The sequence below is a fragment of the Prionailurus bengalensis genome, chromosome A1 (genome assembly GCF_016509475.1).
Source record: "Prionailurus bengalensis isolate Pbe53 chromosome A1, Fcat_Pben_1.1_paternal_pri, whole genome shotgun sequence".
NCBI lineage: Eukaryota > Metazoa > Chordata > Mammalia > Carnivora > Felidae > Prionailurus > Prionailurus bengalensis.
In genome coordinates, this window is record NC_057343.1 from 157,710,987 (window position 1) to 157,734,525 (window position 23,539).

The window sequence follows — 23,539 nt, forward strand, 5'->3', positions numbered from 1 at the left end:
TTAACTGACTAAGCCACCCAGGTGACACTAGAAGTGGGTTTTTGAAAACAACTTGGCATCTTTATATGTTCATTTATTTGTTTCTCTACCTTCTAACCTCATTAAGGGAAACTATTTAAGATCTGATTAAATCCAATGGCTCAAAGAACGTTTTTTAGTAGCATTATCCAGAAGAGCTGAAACACACTGGACACTCTGGGTGGAAAGACAAAGAAGATTCCTTTTGTCTCTCTTTAACTTAGATTCTGTATTAGTTTTCCATTGCTGTGTAATAAATTACCATAAACAAAGTTATTTAAACAACACACATTTGTTATTTCAATGATTCTGTAGGTCAGGTTAGTCTCATTACCTCAAGGAAGGTTCCAGTTACTTTCAAAGGTCTCACCTGGTTAGGTCAGGTTCATCAAAGATCACATTCCTTTAATTAACTTAAAATCAGTTTATTAGAAACATCTACTAAATTTGCAAAAATCCCTTTAATTTCTGCCATATAACATATCATAATCACAGGAGTGATATCCCATCATACTCAAAGATTCCACCCATACTAAAGGGGAGAGAATTAATACAAAGGACACATATTGTTACGGGTCAACTCAAAATTCTGTTTACACCAACACGTATTAAATCCAGTTTTATTGAACCAGTTTCTTACATCCTATTTTCCAGACCTCATCACAGTTAGAGGCTCAAGGCACAAATAAATTACAGAATTACCAACTGTGAGGCCCTCTCTGGCATGGCACAGGTCACTTTCCCCAGGGACTTGTATTACTCTTCCTACCAATTATGCGGGACTTTTTTTTTTTTTCAACGTTTATTTATTTTTTTGGGACAGAGAGAGACAGAGCATGAACGGGGGAGGGGCAGAGAGAGAGGGAGACACAGAATCGGAAACAGGCACCAGGCTCTGAGCCATCAGCCCAGAGCCTGACGTGGGGCTCGAACTCACGGACTGTGAGATCGTGACCTGGCTGAAGTCGGACGCTTAACCGACTGCGCCACCCAGGCGCCCCTATGCGGGACTTCTTAAAAGCAGTGTGTGCAATACTTTGTCTTCACAAGGCTATACACCAGATCCTACCATCCATCCCAAAGCATATACCTAATTGTACATCAGAGCATAGGAAGAAATAGAAATGTATCATAAGTTTGAAATTTCTGAAGTGATAGTACACATACTATTAAGCAATGGCAAATCTGAAATCTTCTTATTTTTGCTAATAAAATTTTAAGAACAATTCCTTATTCTCTCGTGAAAAAATGAAATGTTATCTTGTTCAGTTTTTTGCATTGCTGATACTCCACATTGGTGTATTTCAAAAGTAAAAGTTACCATTTGACAGGTGTTGAGCTTCCACTCTACTCCACATGTGATGGAGTAAAAAGAAAAACCTACTGACTTCCTCTATGACATATATTATTCATAAAGAACATCTCTGTTTCTCTTTAATATATATATATATATATTATATATATATTTATATATATATAAAATTTATTGTCAAGTTGGTTTCCATACAACACCCATTGCTCATCCCAACAGGCGCCCTCCTCAATGCCCATCACCCGCTTTCCCCTCCCCCCCACCCCCCATCAACCCTCAGTTTGTTCTTAGTATTTAAGAGTCTCTTAGGGTTTGCCTCCTTCCCTCTCTCTGTAACTTTTGCCCCCCTTCCCCTCCCCGCTGGTCTTCTGTTAAGTTTCTTGGGAGCCACATATGAGTCAATGTCATTGAGTCACAATGGTGAAACTGAAATCAGTAAACCATTTTAAATACTCTGAAGTACAGATTGCTTTCTCTAGCTTTATTTTTTTGCCATTTTGAAAACAGATAATCATTCCTTTCCAGGATTGTTTTAATGATCCCAGAGTTCAATTCCAAAATTATTAAGGAAATAGGAGTATGATATTTAAGGACAAAATACAAGGTTTGTGTTTTTAAAAGTTAGAAAAAAAAGGTATGAGAAATATCCTCAACATCACAAAAGCAATTGCCTTTTTCAGTTCTTAGCAAGAACCCTGATTTTTCTCTCCGTGTGAGGCAGAATGGCCGCTGGCGCTGGAATACATAGTAAAAAGACATGAGTAGACTGTCAACAACATAAGTTGGCAAAACTCTAAAGGCAAAAACTCCAAAGCTGAGTGCCAGAACCAATTAGAATATATAATACTAACTAAAAATAATGGGAAAAAAGTCCTTGCAGCTCTCATTCAGAAATATCCACCAACTTATGGGGCACCTGGGTGGATAAGTTGGCTAAAGGACCTACTCTTGATTTTGGCTCAGATCATGATCCCAGGGTCATGAGATCAAGTCCTGTATCTGGCTCCACACTGACAGCATGGAGCCTGCTTGGGATTGTCTCTCCCTCTCTGTCCCTCCTGTGTTCTTTCTCTTTCACAAGATAAGTAAGTAAACTTAAAAAGAAAAAAGAAATATTCACTAATTTAACCAGTAACACTTCAGTTAATACCATGCTAATAATAATAATGTTGATGATGGTGGAAATATAGACATAACTTGTTTCATTGCACTTTGCAGATACTGCACATTTTATAAATTGAAGGTTTCTGGCAACCCTGCACTAAGCAAGTCCATTGGCACCATTTTTTCCAACAGCATAGGCTCACTTTGTGTCTCTGTGTCACATTTGGTACCTTTCACAGCATTTCAAAAATTTTCATTATTACTGTATTTATAGTTATGGTGATCTGTGATCAGTGATCTTTGATGTTATTATTGTAACTGTTTTGGGGGTGCCATGAACTGTGCCTATGTAAGATAGCAAACTTAAATGATAAATGTTGTGTGGGTTCTGACTGTTCTACTGCCTGGCCATTCCCCCATCTCTCTCCCTCTCTTCAAGCCTCCCTAATCCCTGAGACACAACAATATTGAAATTAGGCCAATAACCCTACAATGGCCTATACGTGTTCAAGTGAAAGGAAGAGTTGTGTGTCTCTTAATTTAAATCCAAAGCTAGAGATGATTAAGCTTAGTGAGGAAGGGAAGTTGAAAGGTGACGCAGGCCAAAAGCTAAGCCTCTTGTGCCAAACAGCCAAGTTGCAAATGCAAAGGAAAAGTTCTTGGAAGGTAAAAGTTACTCCAGTGAACACATGAATGATATGATATTGCTGATATGGAGAAAATTTTAGTATTCTGGATAGAAGATCAAACCAGCTACAACATTCCCTTTAGCCAAAGCCAAATACAGAGTAAGGCCATAACTCTCTTCAATTCTATCAAGGTTGAGAGATGTGGAAGCTACAGAAGACAAGTTTGATGACAGCAGAGTTTGGTTCATGAAATTTAAGTGAAAGAAATAATCTCTAACATGGGCTTCATTCTTACAACTGCAATGAACTGAACTCTACAGCCTAAAAATTTCAAGGTTCAGCAGTAAGGTGAAGCAGTAAGTGCTGATGTAGAAGCTGCAGCAAGTTGTCCAGAAGATTTAGATAACGTAACTCAAAAAGATGGTTATTGTTTAGTGTGGCTAAACAATTTTCCATGTAGACAAAACAGGCTTACATTGGAAGAAGATGCCATCTAGGACTTTTATAGCTAGAGAAAAGAAGTCAATGTCTTGCTTCAAAGTTTCAAAGGATGGGGCATGTGACTTTTGATCTTGGGGTCATGAGTTGGAGCCCCATGTTGGGTGTAGAGATTGCTTAAATAAATAAACTTTCAAAAAAAGTTTCAAAGGACAGGCTGACTCTCTTATAGGGGTCAATAAAGCTGGTGACTTTAAGCGGAAGTCAATGGTCATTTACCATTCTGAAAATCGTAGGACTCTTAAGAATTATGCTACATCTATTCTGCAGGTGCTCTGTAAGTGGAACAACAAAACCTGATGACAGCACATCTATTTATATAACATGGTTTACTGAATATTGTAGGCCCATTATTCAGACCTTCTACTCAGAAAAAAATATTCCTTTCAAAATATTATGCTCATTGACAATACACCTGGTCACCCAAGAGCTCTGATGGAGATGCATAATGAGATTAATATTGTTTTCATGCTTGCTAACACAATGTCCATTCATCAACCTGTGGACCAAGGGGTAATTTCAACTTTCAAGTCTTATTATTTAAGAAATACATTTCATAAGGCTATAGTTGCCATAGATAGTGATTCCTCTCATGGATCTGGGCAAAGTAAACTGAAAACCTATGGAAACTATTCATTATGCCAGATGCCATTAAAAACATCTGTGATTCACAGGAAGGGGTTAAAATTCAACATGAATAGGAATTTGGAAGAAGTTGATTTCAATCCTTATGGATGACTTTACAGGATTCAAGACTTCAGAGCAGAAAGTAACTACAGATGTGGTGGGAAAAGCCAGAGAATGAGAATTAGAAGTGGAGCCTGAAGATGGAACTGAATTGTTGCTCATGACAAAACTTTAACAGATGAGGAGTTGCTTCTTCTTAAGCATGAGCAAAGAAAATGGTTTCTTGAGATGGAATCTATTCCTGGTGAAGATGCTGTGAAGACTGCAGATATGACAACAAAGGATTTAGAATATGACAAACTTAGTTGATGCAACAGCTGCATAGTTTGAGAGGATTGATTCCAATTTTGAAAGAAGTTCTACCATGAATAAAATGCTATCAAACAGCATCACATGCAACAGAGAAATAGTGAAAGGAAGAGTCAATCAATGTGGCAAACATTGCTGCTGTCTTATTTTAAGAAATTACCACAACCACCCCTATCCTCAGCAACTACCACCCTGGTCAGTTAGCAAACATCAACGTGGATGGAGGCAAGACCCTCACCAGCAAAAAGATGGCAACTAGCTGAAAGCTCAGACGATGGCTAGCCTTTTTTTAAATAATAAAATATTTTTAAATTAAGGTGTATACATTGTTTGTTCAGACATAATGCTATTGCACACTTAATGGACTGAAGTGTAATGTAAACATAACTTTTAAATGCAAAAACTCCCTTTGACTCTATTTATTGTGATATTCACTTTACTGCAGTGAAACTAAAACCACAATATCTCTGGGTTATGCCTTGTAGATGATCAGAGGGCTTACTTTGTGTCTTACTCTAAAACATTATGTGTAGAATCCCATTTAACCTGTAGAACACGCCCAGGAGGCAGATGCCTTTATTATTCCATTTGCATACGATGCTTAGTTACTCCGTGACTCACTCTTGGACTCTCTGATGCCCATCGTATGCTGTAGCAGATTGCCACTGTCCAACCACTACACTCTCAGTTTTCCTACACATCAAAGACTTTCTACCTCCATACCTTCCTCAAGCACCTGTGACTTTCTGCACAGAAGTGTGCTTGGCACAAGCATGGCCCAGGCCTCGGTGATACACGCTTCAGAGCAAGCCTTAGCAAATGGCATATGGGAATTGGTAAACAAATAGTCGGTCTTCTTGGTTACGCATTAGGGCTTGCTAGGGGCATTCCACACCATGTTTTAGAGGTCCCAGAACTAACCTGATTTTTCACTCACCCTGTGCTGACTCCCTTCCTTTCCCTATGTTATTCTTGCCCCTACCACTGCCTTCTGGGATTATCTCCCAAAGAAGCTCAAATCTGTGTCATGCTCTGCTTGTGCCTATCCACACTTAAAAAACATGGTGTTTTTCTTCTATGATACACTGCTAATGAGATATTATTTAAGATAATTGACTGAAGCTTGAGAACTTTTAAACTTGAATACACTTTTTGGAAAAGTAATTTATTTTATTCTTATAATTTATACTCAAATTTTCTTTAATAAAGAAGAGAGCTTTGTTCAATTCTTTTCTAAATTTAACTAGAAATTATTCTCTGAGAACGTTTTTCAATAGGTTAGTATGTTTCCCCAAACACTAGAAAATCTAGAAAAGCTTAAATATAAATTTTGTAGCCAAGGTCTCTCAGTACACTTGTTACAAAATTGTAACCCTTTAAAATTTAAAACCACTTGTCAGTCTACATACTAAAGATATCTGTGAGTGCTAAAGTGGTCATGCTTCAACTACAAAGATAATTTCACTTTAGACCATAATAACACAGCATCTACACCTATTGACAATAGGCAAAATCCACACTTAACAGAAAGGTAAACAACAGGGACATAATAAATGAAGAAATTCAGTACAAGCTATAAAGATAGAGAATGTCTCCTTTTCCCCAGAACCATTTTCTTTTCACATTGGAAGCTTGAAAGGCTTAGAGCCATGAGTTTACATTTCAAATGGTTGTGAAGATCTAAGAGTTCTTCTCTTATCTCAAGAGAGAATCTGTTCACTTCAGAAAGATAAGGTCTTTTTCTCTCCTAAGATGGGAGGAGGGGCTGCTGCGCAGTTGTTTTTATAAAGCTCCCCAGTTGCATAATTTTGGGTTCTTCTCCACAGTACAGACCCCCTGTATACGCAGCTGACAAATGTTCTCACTGCCATCTCCCTGAAGGGAGAGAGTGAAGCTTGGGAAACCAATACGATAAGTAATAATGTCTGATCTTTGATCTAGAAATCTGGTGTTTGCTTTTAGAATAATATAAAGATAGAAAACTAAAAACTTGCCAGTAAAATTTTCTTAGGAGTGAATCTTTGATATAGTCTAGAAGGAGCCTTTTTACTTGCAAAAGAAATGTGATACATTTTTTTTAAGTTCATTTATTTTGAGAGAGAGAGAGAGCACACACATGCACAGTAGTGGAGGAGGGGCACAGGGAGAGAGAGAGAGAGGGAGGTAGAGAGAGAGAGAGAGAGAGAGAGAGAGAGAGAGAGAGAGAGAATCCTAAGCAGGCCCCACAATGCCAGCACAGAGCCTGATGTGGGGCTCAAACCACAAAGCGTGAGATCATGAACTAAGCCAAAGTCAAGAGCTGGATGCTTAATAGACTGAGCCACCCCGGTGCCCCTGTGATACATTTCTGATACATATTCATAACTAAATTGATTGAAATATTTTCTTTTCACAATTTTTGGAGGACCCACATGTGAGGCAACCTGATCGGGTGGAGGCCAGCAAGTATGTGGTAAAAGAATTCACCCAAGGAAGAACAAAGGAGATAGAAGTTTATTGAATACACTGCAAGGGAGCAGTGGTCAGGACAGCAAAGGAGAGACTGTGGGGAGGCAGAGGTGGGAGGCCATAGTTAAGGGGGAAGGCGAGGAGATATGGGAACATATAGAATTTTCCTTTTTTGGTACCTGTGTCCAGCTTTAAGTAACCCATTGGTCAGGTGGAGTTTATGGATATTTTGAAGTGGGTTGCCTAACGGGTGGGTTTGTAGTCAGCCTGGTGGTCACTGTGGGTCCTTCTACCTTACTCAGGTTTCCAATGCTCAAGTTGGTTGCCTAAAAGCAGCCTCTACACCACAGAGATAGTCGGTCTCATAGGAACATCAAAGTCAGCAGACATCAGGTGTAGATCAAGTAACAACACAAGAATGCTCAGGATTCTTCGTGTTTCCTTGACCTTGCTCTTTAAGGGCAGCTATGACTGATAAACTATTAGAATTTTCAGAGACGTGGTGATTCCAGCCCATGTTCAGAGCTCTCTCCTATCAAAGTCCAAGGGCCATTTGAAAGGACTCTGGTTCTGTGGTTCTATGGCATCTTGCCATCTAGCATTAGCTCTAGGAGAAGTGAAATAGGCTTGAAGGCATGAGTGAGACTGGAGGGATAGTTTGGGACCTAGGACATCTCAGGGGTTCCACGAAGGGAAGGCCAGAATGGTTTCACAGGTTTCCAAAGAATGATTCAGATATGAGAAATTCTGTGGTCTTGGTTTTGTATTTGAGGAGTTCCATGTGGCCATCTGCTGTCACTGAAGAATATTTCTGTCACTGCTTTAAATATTGGTATTCGTTTTAATCGTTTATTTTATAATAAGCACATGATAAAGCCCCTTTAGTCTGCTCCTCTCAACCCAAAGTTTAGAAGATTAAATTAGTGCTAATTAGAACGAATGCCCTCTCTTAAAATAGTATTAATCAACAGGGCTATAACCTTGTAGGGTTTGGCTATACCAAACAGTTGTACCAAAAATATAAGCTCATTCTTAATTGGGGTACTGTGCCAATTGACATTTCAAAATTTTCCAAAAGGATAATTTTGTATACTTCGTATGATCCAATTTCAGGGAATGTGAATTCTACTAAATTCCTGAGAATATTTCTTCCCATGGGCAAGATACATCAAAATTCAGGGACACATAAAATTTCTTTTATGTTTATACCAAGAAGGAACATATTCTTTAAGAAGTTTAAATATGGTAAACTATAAATATAAGCTAATTAACCTCCAGAGAATTAAGGACAATGTCTAATAAATGGAGCTCAGACATGTACTTTTAAAATGAGTTAAGCTTAAAATCATCCTTTGTTAACAGATGCTGAATTAAATTATACTTATTCTAAATCAAATCATCTATAACAAATCAAATCACATTTCCAAAAAATCCACCATTGGCAAAGTCTATGCAGATCCTGAAGGAAATACGATGCATATTAATTGGCCTTGTTGATAAACCACTGAGAACAATGTCAGATATTATACACAGTGCCTTTCCTGGGTCCTTTTACTTTTCATGGCACTGCAGTTTTTGTAAAGATTCAATAAAAGTTGGTCCTTCTTATCTAACTACAGCAAAACCCTGGATTGTGAGTAACTTGTTCTGTGAGTGTTCTGCAAGATGAGCAAACATTTCTAATAAATTTGAACTTGATAAATGGGAAGTAGGTGAAGTCAAATGTCACATGATCACAACTGAGCCAATGGTTCTTCTCTCTCTCTCTCTCTCTCTCACTGCGGAATTGTGGGTGATCATCTCTCATGCTCAGATGCTTGGCCTCAGGTCATGGTGTATGACAGAAATCAGTCATTTTTCAGAACACTGGAAGGTGCCCACAACTGGCACTAGCGTATTTTTTGTTACTTCAAATCACCTATGGGCAGTCCTTTGCTTTGCCATACAAGAGTAAGTTTAGGGATGCTTTGCTTCATTCTAGGTCATGGGATAGGTTCCTTGTTAAAGGTGCGTGAAAAGAAAAAGATTTCCCTGAGCCAATAGATAGCAGTGATTCCATTAGTGACAGTGAAAGTCGTCCTACACAATAACCCTCCTCTCTCTTGTCTCCCTCACACCAGCCACGAAGATTTTCAAAGGCTAGTGCCAGTTCATTTGTTTATCTTTCTTTATATTTTGCATTTTCTTTAATATCTTGTATTATATTACAGTATTGTAATCATTTTTATATGATTATTTTTGGGTTGTGGAACAAATCATCTGAGTTTCCATTATTTCTTATGGGGAAATTCGCTTTGATATACAAGTGCTTTGGATTACAAGCATGCTTCCAGAACAAATTATGCTCACAAACTAAGGTTTTGCCATATAATTAAGCTGGGACACATGGGTGGCTCAGTCGGTTAAGCGTCTGACTCTTGGTTTCGGCTCAGGTCAAGAATTCAATAGTTTGTGAATCTGAGCCCCGTGACAGGCTCTGCACTGAAAGCACAGAGCCTGCTTGGGATTCTCTCTCTCCCTCTCTCTCTGACCTTCCCCCTTGTGCACTCTTTCTCTTTCAAAATAAATAAATAAACTTTAAATAAATATATATAAATACAATTAAAGAAAGTAAATCTGAAACCATAACAATATAAGAAACAGCACATTTGAAAGTTAGTATTATTTTTTAGGTGTGTTAGGTGTGATGTGACCACATTTCATCTATGGACCATCATCTTCAGAGTCCCTTCAGGAGGCTGGTGTAGTAGTTGCTGTGTGGCTTAAAGAGTTTCAGATTTTCATTTAGTCAAGAATGTCACTTCTTGGGAATTCTGAAGAAAGGAACACCCTGGTGTATGTAGTGCTGCAGACAGCTGGAGAAGGGTCACTGAACCCTTTGCTCTGGCTCAGAATAAGTGAAGTGTTAAGACCAGTACAAAAAAGCTTTCCAGAACAATGGTGCAGTCCTGGAGTCATTTACAAAATATCAGGTAGAATTTCATTACCAGTGCTTAGTAATTGTATGGCTTTAGTTATATTAACATGTAGCAGGGGAATCTTTGTGTGTCAGTGAGTGATGTTTTTTGCACCTATGAGAATAAGATAGGAAAAACAGAACAGAATGTATTCTGCAGAAGCTTATACATATATATGTACATATGTGTATGTCTGTGTGTATATATATATATATATATATATATATATATATTAGGCTTAATTTAAGATCATACATTGTATGGGGGGCTTATGGGGGGCTCAGTCAGTTGAGCATCTGACTTCAGCTCAGGTCATGATCTCATGGTTCGTGGGTTCGAACCCTATGTTGGGCTCTGTGCTGACAGCTCAGAGCCTGGAGTCTGCTTCGGATTCTGTGTCTCTCTCTGTCCTTCCTCCACTCATGCTCTGTATCTCTCCCTCTCTCAAAAAAAAAAAATAATAATAAAAGAAAGAGGATAGACTATGTGAAATAGCTATTATTAAAACTCTAAGTCCCTGTGATTTTTAAAAAAATTTCTCAATGGTAGGAAACTAGTAAAAGGAATGACATTTAACATGTATGTATATGATTGTGTTTGTATTGGGTAAAACAGGCTCTACCAGATTCCACCACTTGTAAGAAATGTGAAAAAACAATTGACTGACAACACATTCAATTCACAATCTTAGCACAAACAATGCAACCTGACAGACGTTTTCTTGATCAAAATAGCTCATCAACCTTGTAAATATAAAGAAGGAGTTGCCAAGAAAAAGGTATCTCCAACCTGCTCAGAGATAAACCTTCCTCTGATGATACAAGCTGCATTCTCCTTGTGGGAAAAAAGGGACATTCACACAGCTTAATTTTCTGACCAACTTTAACAGGACTAGAACTTTTTCTAGCAACCATCACTATATACAGTATGTCTCTGACATTGGGATGCTTTTGAGAGTGAAACGAAGCACTATTAACAATTATGCCAGTTAAAAAAAAAAAAAAAAAAAAAGAGCTTCCCTCAGGCAAACCAGGATATATGGCCATCTACCAGAGAGGAAATTCCTCAGCGTCAGAACCAGAGAGGAACCTGAACACCAAAAGGGAAATGAAGGTGTTGAGATGGCAGCGACCCTTATAGCCAATCCTGTGAAGATGAGGGAAATATATATGAACACCAACCGTCATGCCTGATGCATAATTCACAACAGAAATGTGACCATGACTTACGCACTCAGACAATCACTGTCTTTAAAAGTTGTCAGAAATGACATTTAATGGCAAAATTGCTGACAGGCCCTCCAACTTGAAAAAAGCTTATTTATACTTATATACTATAAAAATGAAAAATGTTTCATTTTTGTCAAATTGAATTATTTTGGGAAAAAATGCTTTCCAATTCATTTTCTCAGATCTGGCTATCTTATAACTGGTATCAGTTCTCAGTGAATGAGCTTTCACTAAGCTGTGAGAAAAATGAAGCTTGCAGGGGGAAACCTTCTAAAGCCTTTCCCATCCCCCAGGTTTCTGTAATCTTTAATCCAACCTGAAAACACTGTTCTCACAAGACTTGGAAACTTTCCTTTGACAGTGACACATCAGACTCACAGAGTGGAGAGACTGGATTTCTCGAACTCTACTCAGTGCAGGGATTTCTAACATTGTTATAAATACAACCACAATAAACAAGTTTCCATGGATCACTTTTTTTTTTTTTTTTTTTTTTTTTTTTTTTTGCAGATGATCTAATGCCTCATTGAATTTGTTAGATGCCATAGTTTACTTTAGTTCTAAGACCTTTGGCTGACAGTAAAACATGGATCACTTTTTAAAACCTTTTTTTAATTCTTAAATTTTTATTTATTTTTTAAGTTTATTTATTTATTTTTGAGAGAGAGAGAACGCATGAGTGGTGAGGTGCAGAGAGGAAGAGAGAATCTTAGGCAGTCTCCAAGCTGGCAGCACGGAGCCCAAAGTGGGGCTCGGGCCCAAGAACCGTGAGATCATGACCTGAGCCGAAGTCTGAGCTACCCAGGTGCACTGCCCCGCTTTTTTGAGTATTTAAATTTGTTCGTAGTATTTGAAGAGAATCAGTTGTCCTCTATTGTGGGTTGACTTGGGTTCTCCCAGAGATATGTCTCAGTCCTAACCCCGATACTTGTAAAGGTGACCTTATTTGGAAATAGGGGCTTTGTAGATGTACTGAAGGTACTAATCTTCAGATGAGATCATCCTGGATTTAGGTTAGGCCCTAAATCCAATGACAGTCCTTATGAGAGAGAAAGCAGGGAGGGATTTGAGACTTAGAGACACAGAGGGGGGTACCATGTAAGGATGGAAGCTGAGATCAGAGTGATGCTACCACAGCGCAAGGGATCCCTGGAGTCAACAGGAACTAGACGAAGCAGGGAAGAATTTTTCCCGAGAGCCTCTGGAGGGAGTATTGCCCTTGACTATTTGACTCCTAGACTCCAGAGCTGAGAGGTAATAAATCTCTGTTGTTTTAAGCCACCAAGTTTGTGCTAATTTGTAAAATCAGCCCTAGAAAATTAATACCTCTTCCATTGTACAAATCACAAGAAATAACATTGGAGAGAATTGCTAGCACCAGATTTAAGTACACAGATTACTCTCTCTCCCTTTTCTAACAATACAAATAATCCTGTCAAGACATTACATTCAAATGTGCTAGATTATAATTTGGTCCCGAAAAACCCAGTCCAATCAAAATATAAATAGCATTGTTCTAATAATAACTAGACATGATGATTGTCACAAGGCTGCCAGCTAAAATAAGGAATTCAGTTAAAACTGAAATTTCAGATAAACAATATGCAACATTTTAGTAAAGTATGTCCCAAGTAGTGTGAGATGAAGTTAAGAAATTTTTATTAATTTTTTATCGAATAAATTGACATGTAATATTGTGTAAGTTTGAGGTGTTCAGCCTGTTACTCTGATACATTTATAAATTGTCATATGTTGCCATTATAGCAATACTTACTACATTACGTATGGTATGATATTATTATCTATATTCATTATATTGTGGATTAGATGTGATGCATTTCTACTAAAAGATAATGTGTTGCTTATCTGAAATTCAAACTTAATGAGGCATCCTGTATTTTTGTTTGCTAACTCTGGACCCATACAACTTCAGCAGAGAGATAACACATATCACTCAAAATCACAGAGCTAATAAAATGTTGAGCTTGGTTTTGAAATTATGTCTGTCTGACTCTTCAGGATCATGTGTTTCTAGTTCATTAGACTGCTTAAAGCAGAGACGATAAAACCTAGCAAGAGGCAGTAGCATTGTAAGAAGAATGATGGCCAGTTCTGACTGCTGAGCCTAACTCAGTGCCAATTATGTTATGAAGGAAGATTCTGGAGATGAAAAGTTCAAACAATATTCTAGTGGCGTTGGTGACAGTGAAGTGAGTTTTCCCATTCTACTATTCTGTGCATGGGTGATATGAAACAGAGGGGGCACAGGTATTTTGGTTTTGATGGGCAGTTGGTAAGGGCATCAATGTAATAAATGATAAGAGTACAATTTCTGTTAGTTCTAATAGTTATGCAAATATTTTTGCTGACATTCACCTTTTTCCAAAATCCACATGGCTCCCAGGTACGATCATCCTTAAATCTCAAAGGTTTTTCTGAACTCCCTCAGCCATTTGACCTCAGGTGCTAGCAGACTTCCTCTGGAGGGCCTCTCACATTTTCCTTTCCTTCTCCATTTCCACATTCATAATTCCAGATGAGGCCCTCAAGACTATGTTCCCACATGCCTACAGTGTTTCTTCGCTTGTTTTCTCACTTCAAACTATCTATCTCCATCTAACTATCCTGTATGTATAAATTATCTGTATAAAATTCACAAGTTTAAAGTGACCCAATATGACCTATCCAATCACATGCTTAACACACCTGTCATTCACAGGTGTGTCTAAGATAAATTTTAATCAATCCAATACTTAACTAAGGTTGTTTCCTTTGTTTAAATATCTCTTCTCACATGTAGTCAATAAAAACCTCATAAATTCCAGGCCAAGTAAGTAAAAGAGTGAAGCTGGATTGGAGTTCGCATTTTAAACACTTTGGGATATTCTTCACCTCCACAAAGTCTTTTCTTTCCTGTTTTTCTTAAGAACATGGTCCTCTTGTTCTACCTTGAAAAACTTCCTATTTTTGGCAGAGACAACCATACAGAATAATTTGCAACTATAAGAAAGACAGTGTGTGGACAGTGCCATCCATGCTGAGATCCGTGGAGACACGGAACGGTGGGGCAAGACTGTGTGCACCCTGTCCAAAGGGTAGCTGCTACTCTGTTCAGGTAACTAGCATCATATATTGCCAGAGTTTGCCTTATGTTTTCTCACAATCACATTGACGTTACGCATTGTTAACAAAAGTGTTACAGAAAGGATGAGCCTTTGTCAATGCATCATACCAGGGGGTCCGTGTCTGTCTCAATCCACTTGGGTTAGGTGGTGTCTTCCAAGTTTCTCCACTGGAAAGTTACTATTCTTCCTTTGTAACTCATATGTCTATTGTTGGGAAATACCTTGAAATGATGCAAATATCCTATTTCTCATCATAATTTCACACATGTAATTGTGGCATCTATTGATTTTTGCCTGCAACATGTTACTGTGGTGTTTGTTAAAACGCAATTTTCTATTCCTATTTTCCCTTCTACAGTTGTTTGTTGGAATTATGCCATAAGGAAAAGCTGTACCTGCTCCCCTGCTTCCTTATGTATTCAGTTATTTACTTACCAGCATGAATTCATAGATATTGATATTATATTATTTGATGGGTTAGAATTCATTATTACCATCATTCATTTTGTTGCTGAAATTTTCCAAGTTTTGATTACTAGGAGCTGCTCTTTTAAGTTGGCTTCAATGTTGTTTTGACATCATGCCATCAATTTTTATTACTTCCTTACTGTCTGGGACTGCAAAATATTCCATGCTCATCTTGTACTTTCCTTGCCCCGGATCTGCAATCAACCATTTCTGTAGGAGCCCTGCTTACTTTTATTAGGGAAACTGTATTTAGAAACCAAAATCTGGACCCAATGGTATGTCGATTGCTTGTCTGCCATTACACATTTGGAATTGCTTCTAGGCCCTGTCAACAAACAGATGTAGGAGAAACACACACACACACACACACACACACACACACACACACACACACCCCTATCCATTTTAATCTCTATTAGAAACCATTTACATATTAAAAACTATTAGTTATACATATTAAAACCATTAGTTCATACTGATGCCTTTCTAACACCAGAAGGTTCATTCCATCTTTCTCTTGTTCTATTTTTATAACTTCTTTTTCCAACAGTGGAAAACCTGGCTCTCATTATGTATAATATATTTACTTACTTGTTCAGTCCTATTACACACATTAAGTAGTTTCAGAATTGGCAGTCATGCTCTAAGGTAGATCATGGATAGTGTTTTTTGTCTTGAATTTTATGGTGTATAATCCAAACACTGTTTTACATGATCACTTAGATTAGTTGTTTTATTCCTCGTCCCCATAAGGTATGATTATAGTTACAATTAATTTTGGGTTCCTCCCACATCCTAATAGATACTTACTTATTTATCTAGTTAACTGGATCTGAAATACTGCCATAATAACAAGGTTTACTCAAAGAACATTAACTTCTTCCTCACCCTTTTTATCCCATTCCCATCCCTCATTCTTAACACCTGTCCTTACCCATATTATGTATGTTACCAATCTCATTAGCTTCTGGATTTTACTTCTGACATTTCTTTTTGAACAAATGACCAGATAATGCATAATTTGTTACACTCCCTCCTTTCTTATATTCCATACTATCAGTAATCTTTCATATTTTGCTTTGTCACTTAATAATATATACTGCAACTCTTTTCATATCAATTCCTAGATAATTTCCTTATTCTTTACTTTATAGCTGCATAGTATTTGATCATGTGGATGTACCATGTTTATTTAAACACCTCTCCTATTTGTGGGCATTTTATAGTTACAAACAATGTTGTATTAAATAATTATTTACACATGTATTTAATATTGTTGGGAGTGCATAACTAGAACTAAAAATTTGATCTCCTGATGACTGATTCAATTCTATTTTAAATCAAATGATGCAATGTAATGTAATTAAGAATACTCTGAAAACTAAAAACAAGTTGCATAAATATATACAACAAAATAATACTATGTTAATAGCATTATTTTCTTTCTCTAATCTAATTGTAACTGCTTTTGAGACAAGCAGTTAAATTCAATAAAAATGTGTCCTCAGCTACTTAACTGGATGGTTAATTTTGAAAATTAAATGTATTAAAATTCTATATTTCCAATACACCTTCATTCCTTAAGAATGTTCTGATATTTACTAGTTTTTATTCAAAAATCAAATCGATTAGTTATATAGTTTCTGGTCTTAAAAAGCCCATTATTATACCAAATTATTTTCTCTATTTTGTTCTTATAGAGACAGGATGTAGATATTATAAGCTATTGTCCTAATTTGGTTCCTTCCACATCCTAAGTGTGTACGTCAAATAGGGTGGGAAGAGAACACTGCATGATGCCAGGAAACCTCTTCAGGTTGTCTGACGCCTGTTAGAGGCTTACTGGAGGAGCCTCCTTCCTTATTGGAGGAGTTAAACTTAAATTCAGCTTCCTTTGGAATTGTGAGTCCTCAGGGCACTCAGGTCTCCACATTTTGAATGGCTGGTATTTCAAAATATGAAAAGGATGATCCAAGTCTAGTTAAGGTCCATCCCTGGTGCTGCCTTTAATCTGGGTTCAAGGAATCCCTAATGTAGCCCAAGCTAGTTCCCCAGGAGACTGCCTTGAGATTTGGAATCCAGAAACTAAAGACAATTTTCATTTTCTGTTCTTTCATTGTGGCCTACAAAGACCTACTATGAGATTATTGCCAGGTCCAACGAAGCCTCATAAAATCACCTGTGGGGATCTCCAAAGTTTTGGTGAAATTTTAGTTCTGGATTCTGCAGTTTTAGCAGATGCAGCTATGCAAATCCATGCAGCAACAACAATTTCAGGTCTGCCAAAAGTTGACTTCTGATATGGCTCCAAATATGTGCTTCATCTACTAACCAATTATGTCACTGATAATATATAAGGAAGAGTCTAATTTGTCAGCAATTTGGTAGGAACCATGCTGTCTGGGTCAGGGTCAGTGTAGGAGTTTTTGATTTGTATCGTAACCTCTTGCTCCATGGTCACAGGAGTCAAATAAAGCTTCAAGCCATATTGTTGAACACAACCTTCTGAAAATTATAAAATTATAGTTGATTTTTTTAACTTAAGCAACCATAAGGAAAACAGAATCTGTCAAAAATTTAGGATAAGTTTCCAGGTGATGTTGTTCTTATGTTCTTACCTCCTCGATCTCGGGCAGCTAAACTTTGACCCCTTCTTAAGGTAATGTCCAATTGGTACATTCCGGGATCAGCCAAGGGGACATCTGCATTACTGGTTCCAGCAGTATTTATTTTCTGAAAAACAAGAATTATGCAAAATATTAAATTTAATATGTTTCCTATTTCCTTCAGTGGGGGACCATATGCAGCTTCACTCAAATTGTTAAAATTAGTCAATCAAATAAATCATCTTGTGCATTCACATGTCATAGTCACCCAGTTCTGTGAAGGTTTTTAAATTCATGAAATTATTTAGATCAAAATAAAAACATGACACTTACAGGAATCTTGTTTTAACTCAGATTACAGATAACAAATATAACAGGAAAACATTTCCCATGGAAAGCCCCACATAATTCAACCAAGGAAGACTAACATAGGAATAGTGTCTGAGATAAAAATACAATCAGTGATGAATGGAGAATAAAGGTATGCAAGAGCAGTTGATTTCCATACAAGTGAGCTGAAAATGAAAGTGATCTATTCAGGCAACTGTGTTGACTCATTTATCTGTGCAAAAGGGTCATACTGATGGATTACACACCTTTTTTTCAATTCCAACATAAAATATGATATAATTATACAGAAATAAATTCACCTAGCATTTTGACAGTATTTGCAAGAAATAAATTCTCAGGGGGGCTAAATTTCTAATGCTGCTTGCTATGGAATAGAAGTTCAAGTGCACAAGCTATTTCTAGAACTAAAAATTTCTGCAAGGCTACCCACAGAGAATAACTTCATTAACAATATACTATTAATTTACAGGCATTAAGTAAAATAAACACTTGTAAGAGGAATAGCTATATTGAAACAACACAAAAGAAACAGTAAAAATTGATTGGTCATATTTTATATTTTATGCCACTTTGAATACAATAGGAAAACTTACTTTTCTTTACACATTCGAAATGATTTTAAGTTCCTATAATTTATCTTCTAATACAAAAATAAATATTCTTTTGTTTTGGAGTAATATGCATGGATAAGGTAAAATTTTAGATACCAGTCCGGCTCTTTAAGTTCTATATTTCATTATGCAATACTATAAAGCAGCTTTTTTTTTTTTTTTAATGTTTCAAGACCAAGAAGAAAGCTTTCCTATAGGAGAAATTATCATTTAAAATAAGAAGCAGCACATCTTTGACAAGTCCTCATCTCTCCTCTGGTAACAATAAAAAAGATTCCACTTCTTCTCATGGTATCCCTGTTCCTATGTATGACAGCACTATTCTCACAGTGGCTCAGGCTGGAAATCAACAGAATCTCCTTGACTTCTTCATTTCCCTCCCTACCATTCAGAGAGTTGCCAAATCCCACCCACTCTATTTCCACCCCCATTACATCTCCCAGTTGTCTTTTTCTTTTAATTCTTAACACCACTATTTTGAATCATGCCTTCAAACCACAGAGGAACAAGGGTGAAATGATTGTGTTGGTCTTCCCTCAAACATCCATTTGCCCACCTCCTTGGGGTTACTGATTATAATAATTTAGAGTACACCCTTCCATACTTTTGAAGGGTTTATACAAACACATACACATGTGGGTTTATTTTTCTTTGACTGAGTTTTCAGTTTTTTGTTTTTATTTTAACAAAGACAGTATTATATTTTTGTCTATTATTTCACAATTTATTTAACTTAAAAAAGTCATGGGTACTTTGCTAATCCCCACATACAGATATATTTAGGTTTTTTATTCTGTTTTTTTTTTTTTAGGTATATCATTTTACATAGTGTGGGAGTACCATGATTTCTCTATTGATTAGGAGCTGGTTTCAGTAGTTGCTACTACAAGGACTTGTGCTTTTATTTCACTCATAGGATGAATTTTTCCAAAAAAAAAAGTTTAAATAGTTCATACTACTATTGAAAGTATACAAGACTGCCTATTTCCCAGATGCTAGTCAGCATAGGATGTTATTTTTCAAGTTTGGAGGGCAAAAAACGTTATCTCCCTTTAATACACATTTCCAGAACTAGGGTAGGGTGTCTTGAAACTACTATAAATGGCAAGACTGACAGCTGTTCACTGCGCCACACAGAAGATGCCAACTTTGAAAGACAGGAAGCCAATCAAGGTCTTCTAAACAACTTTTCAAAAAAGTTTGTATATGGGTCTAATTAATAAGCAAGATTTAAATTCAAATCCAGCAAACATCTGTTAAGCTCCAAGTACATTCCAAGCCTTTCATTAGGCTCTTGTACATACATAATTTCAAACTAAACAAGCCCATCAATAAATATTAAATATAGATAGATTTAGCACTTTCTCAGAAATAGAATAAAATCTATGGGAAAAGAGACATTTTCTAGCATCCTCCTGTAGTATTTTGATAGGTACTTCAAAGGCAGAAAAGTTTGAATGCTCAGATCGCTGTATATTTTGCAGTTTTCATTGTTCTTTCCAGTGTGTCTTGAAGTTTAGAGTTAATTATTTATAGAGTACCTGGTATAATATTTTGAAATGTATATTATACTCTGTGGGCAAATTAAGGAAGTTTCAAAGGTAATTTTAGTTATATTAGGTTTCTCACTTTTGCTCTTTTCGAATTTAACACCAAGTTTAAGAGATAGCTTCACTGGACTTCTATTTACTGGCTTTTTAAAGCCTGAATAATTTTCCTCTCTCTCTCTCTCTCTCTCTCTCTCTCTCTCTCTCTCTCTCTCTCTCTCTCTCTGTGTGTGTGTGTGTGTGTGTGTGTGTGTGTGTGTGTGTGTGTGTTTATCACATTTTCTTTATCCATTCACACGATGACAAACATTTATGTTGTTTCTGTATTTTGGCTATTGTGAATAATACTGTAATGAACATGGGAATACAGATCTCTCTCCAAGATACTGATTTCATTTCCTTTGAATAGATACCTGCCTTTCCCCTCTTGCTCTCCATGTCTTGTCTTCCTACACAGTCTTCCTGGGCCATTTTATTAGCCTTTATATCTTTCTTGTCCGTTATCATATTCTACATCAAATGTCATATTTGCCACTTTAGATTGTAAACTTTTAAAATCAGAAAATAGAGTGTTTAAGAATCAAATTGAACACAAATTGTGACAGAGGCAATGAAAAGAGAAAGATGTCTTTAAGGAAATACGATCTGGCTGAGTAGATACACACATGGGGGTAAAAAACAAAGTTGGCTACTAATAGGCAGTTTATTTCCTCTCTTTTTCTATGACCATGGGTGGCATCTGATCTGTTTTGGGAACTTCTGTGCCAAAGAAAACTAAGTATACCATCAGAAACCTTTTTTAGTATATAGTGATATAGGCTGCCATTACCAACTAATCAAAATTGGCTCTTATAAAGAAACCCTATCCACTCAAGAGCTGTAATTAAAGACAGACTGTACTATAATGGAATTATTTAGTCATTGGGACAGCAGGAAAGAAAGACCAATTTATTATGTGAGAAAAATCTGAGGTGCCTTCAGAGACATGACAATGGAGTAGGGTGTGAAAATATGGGTAGGACTTTGACTAGTGAAGATTTGAAAGAAGGGAAGATGGGAAAATCAGTGAGAGCCCAAGGTGAATAGTCACCAGAGGGTACATCACTAAACTGTATGAGAAAGAAGGTGTAAAGGAAGGCTGATGTGCACTGACTCCAGGCTGACAGGAGTTTCAACCCATGGGCAACATGAAACCATCCCAGGTTTTGAAGAGAGGAAGTACTATAACCAGTCCTCATTTAACAAACATTTATTGCCTATATGCTCTGGAGTAAGTGCTTAGAGTTCAGAAATAATCAAAACCAGGCCTTTTCTCTCCATAGGATAGAAAAGAGAAGAAAAATCCTGTCGATATAGACATTATTTAACAGGTTTTATAACAGTCCAGTTTAAGTCACAAGGGCCTGATCTGGTCAGTGGTAATGGAAATAAAAGTAAATTTGAGAGATATTGAAGAGATTCAATCAACTGAATTTGTCAACTGACAAGATGTGGGAGATATGGGAAATGGATGGATGAGTCACACGGAAGTCTGAGCTGAACCCCTGAGAGAATGGTGTGCCAGCAGTGTGAGATGAGAAGCAAGCTTCAAGCCACCATGGTGTCAGCTTCCAAGGATACCTCCAACTCCCTGAAAGAAGGTGGTCAAGAACTTAAGCAGATCTAGAGAGTCTTCTCTCCTCAGGCTCACTGAGATGGTTCCAAAAAGAAAATTGGTAGGCCGATTATATACAGACATACTAGAAATATAATTGTTTATTGTAAAGTATCTTAAGTCATGGAATGTTAAAAGGTATTAGGAAAGATGTATCTGAAGTGTTAGGTACATATACAGCTCTAAAACAGTCATTTTAAAAACATTTTTTTTTCAAATTTAAGATTTCTATAGTGACTATTATAGGAACTTCAAATATATTCTTCCCTTCCCTAAACTGTCATGCTCCACACTTAGTTGCTATTTTTAAACTACTTTATTGAGGTATGATTGGATGTAGAAAAAGCTATACATATTCAATAAACAACTTGAAATCATCACCACCATCAAGGCTACAAACCCAGCACCTCCAAAAGTTTTCTCCCACCTCCTTTATTATTATTATTACCATTATTATTATGGTTTGTGGTAAGAATACTTAATTGAAGATCTACCCTCTTAGACAATTTTAAGTGTACAATACAGTATTATTAGCCAAAGGCATTATGCTGTACAGCAGATCTCCAGAATTTATTCAACCTGTATAACTGAAACTTTGTACCCTTTGACCATTCGTCCCCATTTTCCCCTCCTCCTAGGCCCTGGAAATCACCATTCTCTGCTTTTATAAGTTTGACTGTTTTAGATTCTACATGTAAGTGAGATCATTCAGTATTTGTCTTTCTATGTTTGGCTTATTTCACTTAGCATAATGTTGTCCAGGTTCCCACATATTATCATACATGGATGATTTTCCTTCATTGCTTTTAAGGCAGGATGTTATTCTATTATATCTATTATATGTATACAAAAATTTTCCTTTATCCATTCACCCATCAATGGAAATTTAAGTTGGACATATCTTGGTTATTATGAATACTATAATAGACATGGGAATGTGGTTATCTCTTTGAGATCTTGACTTAAATTCTTTTGCATAAATCCCGAGGAGTGGGATTGCTGGATCATGTGGAACCACAAAGGACCCCACAGAGTCAAAACAACCTTGAGAAAGAACAAATATGGAGGCATCACACTTCTTGATTTCAAACTATACTACAAAGCTACACTGATCAAAACAGTAAGGTACAGGCATAAAAATAGACACATAAATCAATGGAACAAAATAAAAGGCCCAGAAAGAAACCCACACATCAGAGAAGAAACCCATGGTGAACTAACCTTCTGTAAAGGCACCAAAAACACAAAGTGGAGAAAATATAGCCTTTTTAGTACATGTTGCTGTTAAAAATGGATATCCACATGCAAAGGAATGAAATTAGACCCTCATCTTATGCCATATGTGAAAATCAGCTCAAAACAGATTCAAGACTTAATTATAAGACTTGAAGTTGTACAAATACCAGAAAAAACACAGCATGGGAAAAAGCTCCTTGATATTGGTTTTGACAATGAATTTTTGGATATGACACCAAAAGCACAGGAAACAAAAGCAGGAATAGACTAGGGGGACAACATCAAATTAAAAATCTTTTGAAGAGCAAAAGTAGCAATCAACGAAATAAAGACAACCTATGGAATGGGAAAAATATTTATAAGCCATATACCTGATAAGGCATTAATATCCAGAATATATGAGGAACTCATACAACTCAATAGCAAAAAAACACACAAACTGATTAAAAGTTGAGCAAATAGCTGAACATACATTTCTCCAAAGAATCCATACAAATGGTCAACAAATATATGACAAGGTGCTCAACATCCCTATCAGTGAAACGCAAATCAAAACCATAATGAGATATCACAGTATGCATTTTAGGATGGCTATTATTTAAAAAAAAAAAAGTAATAAATACTGGTTAGAATAAATTCCCCCTTTGGTGGGAATGTAAAATAAATGGGTAGCTCAAAGTCTGAAATTCAGAGTCTAGGCACAGTTAGAGGGTTAGGGAGGTTTCTATGACAACACTCAATCAAAGTTTT

At 36.8% G+C, this 23,539-nt stretch overlaps 1 protein-coding gene across 5 annotated transcripts in view; it reads right to left on the bottom strand.

Moving 5' to 3' along the window:
• MCTP1 (multiple C2 and transmembrane domain containing 1) overlaps positions 1-23,539 on the bottom strand; it is a 531,752-nt gene that overhangs the window by 267,297 nt on the left and 240,916 nt on the right. For all 5 annotated transcript variants that reach the window (XM_043593772.1, XM_043593790.1, XM_043593780.1 and 2 more), the window contains exon 2: positions 17,403-17,517. In XM_043593772.1, coding sequence (XP_043449707.1) covers positions 17,403-17,517 — 115 coding nt within the window. The remainder of the gene's footprint in view (positions 1-17,402; positions 17,518-23,539) is intronic.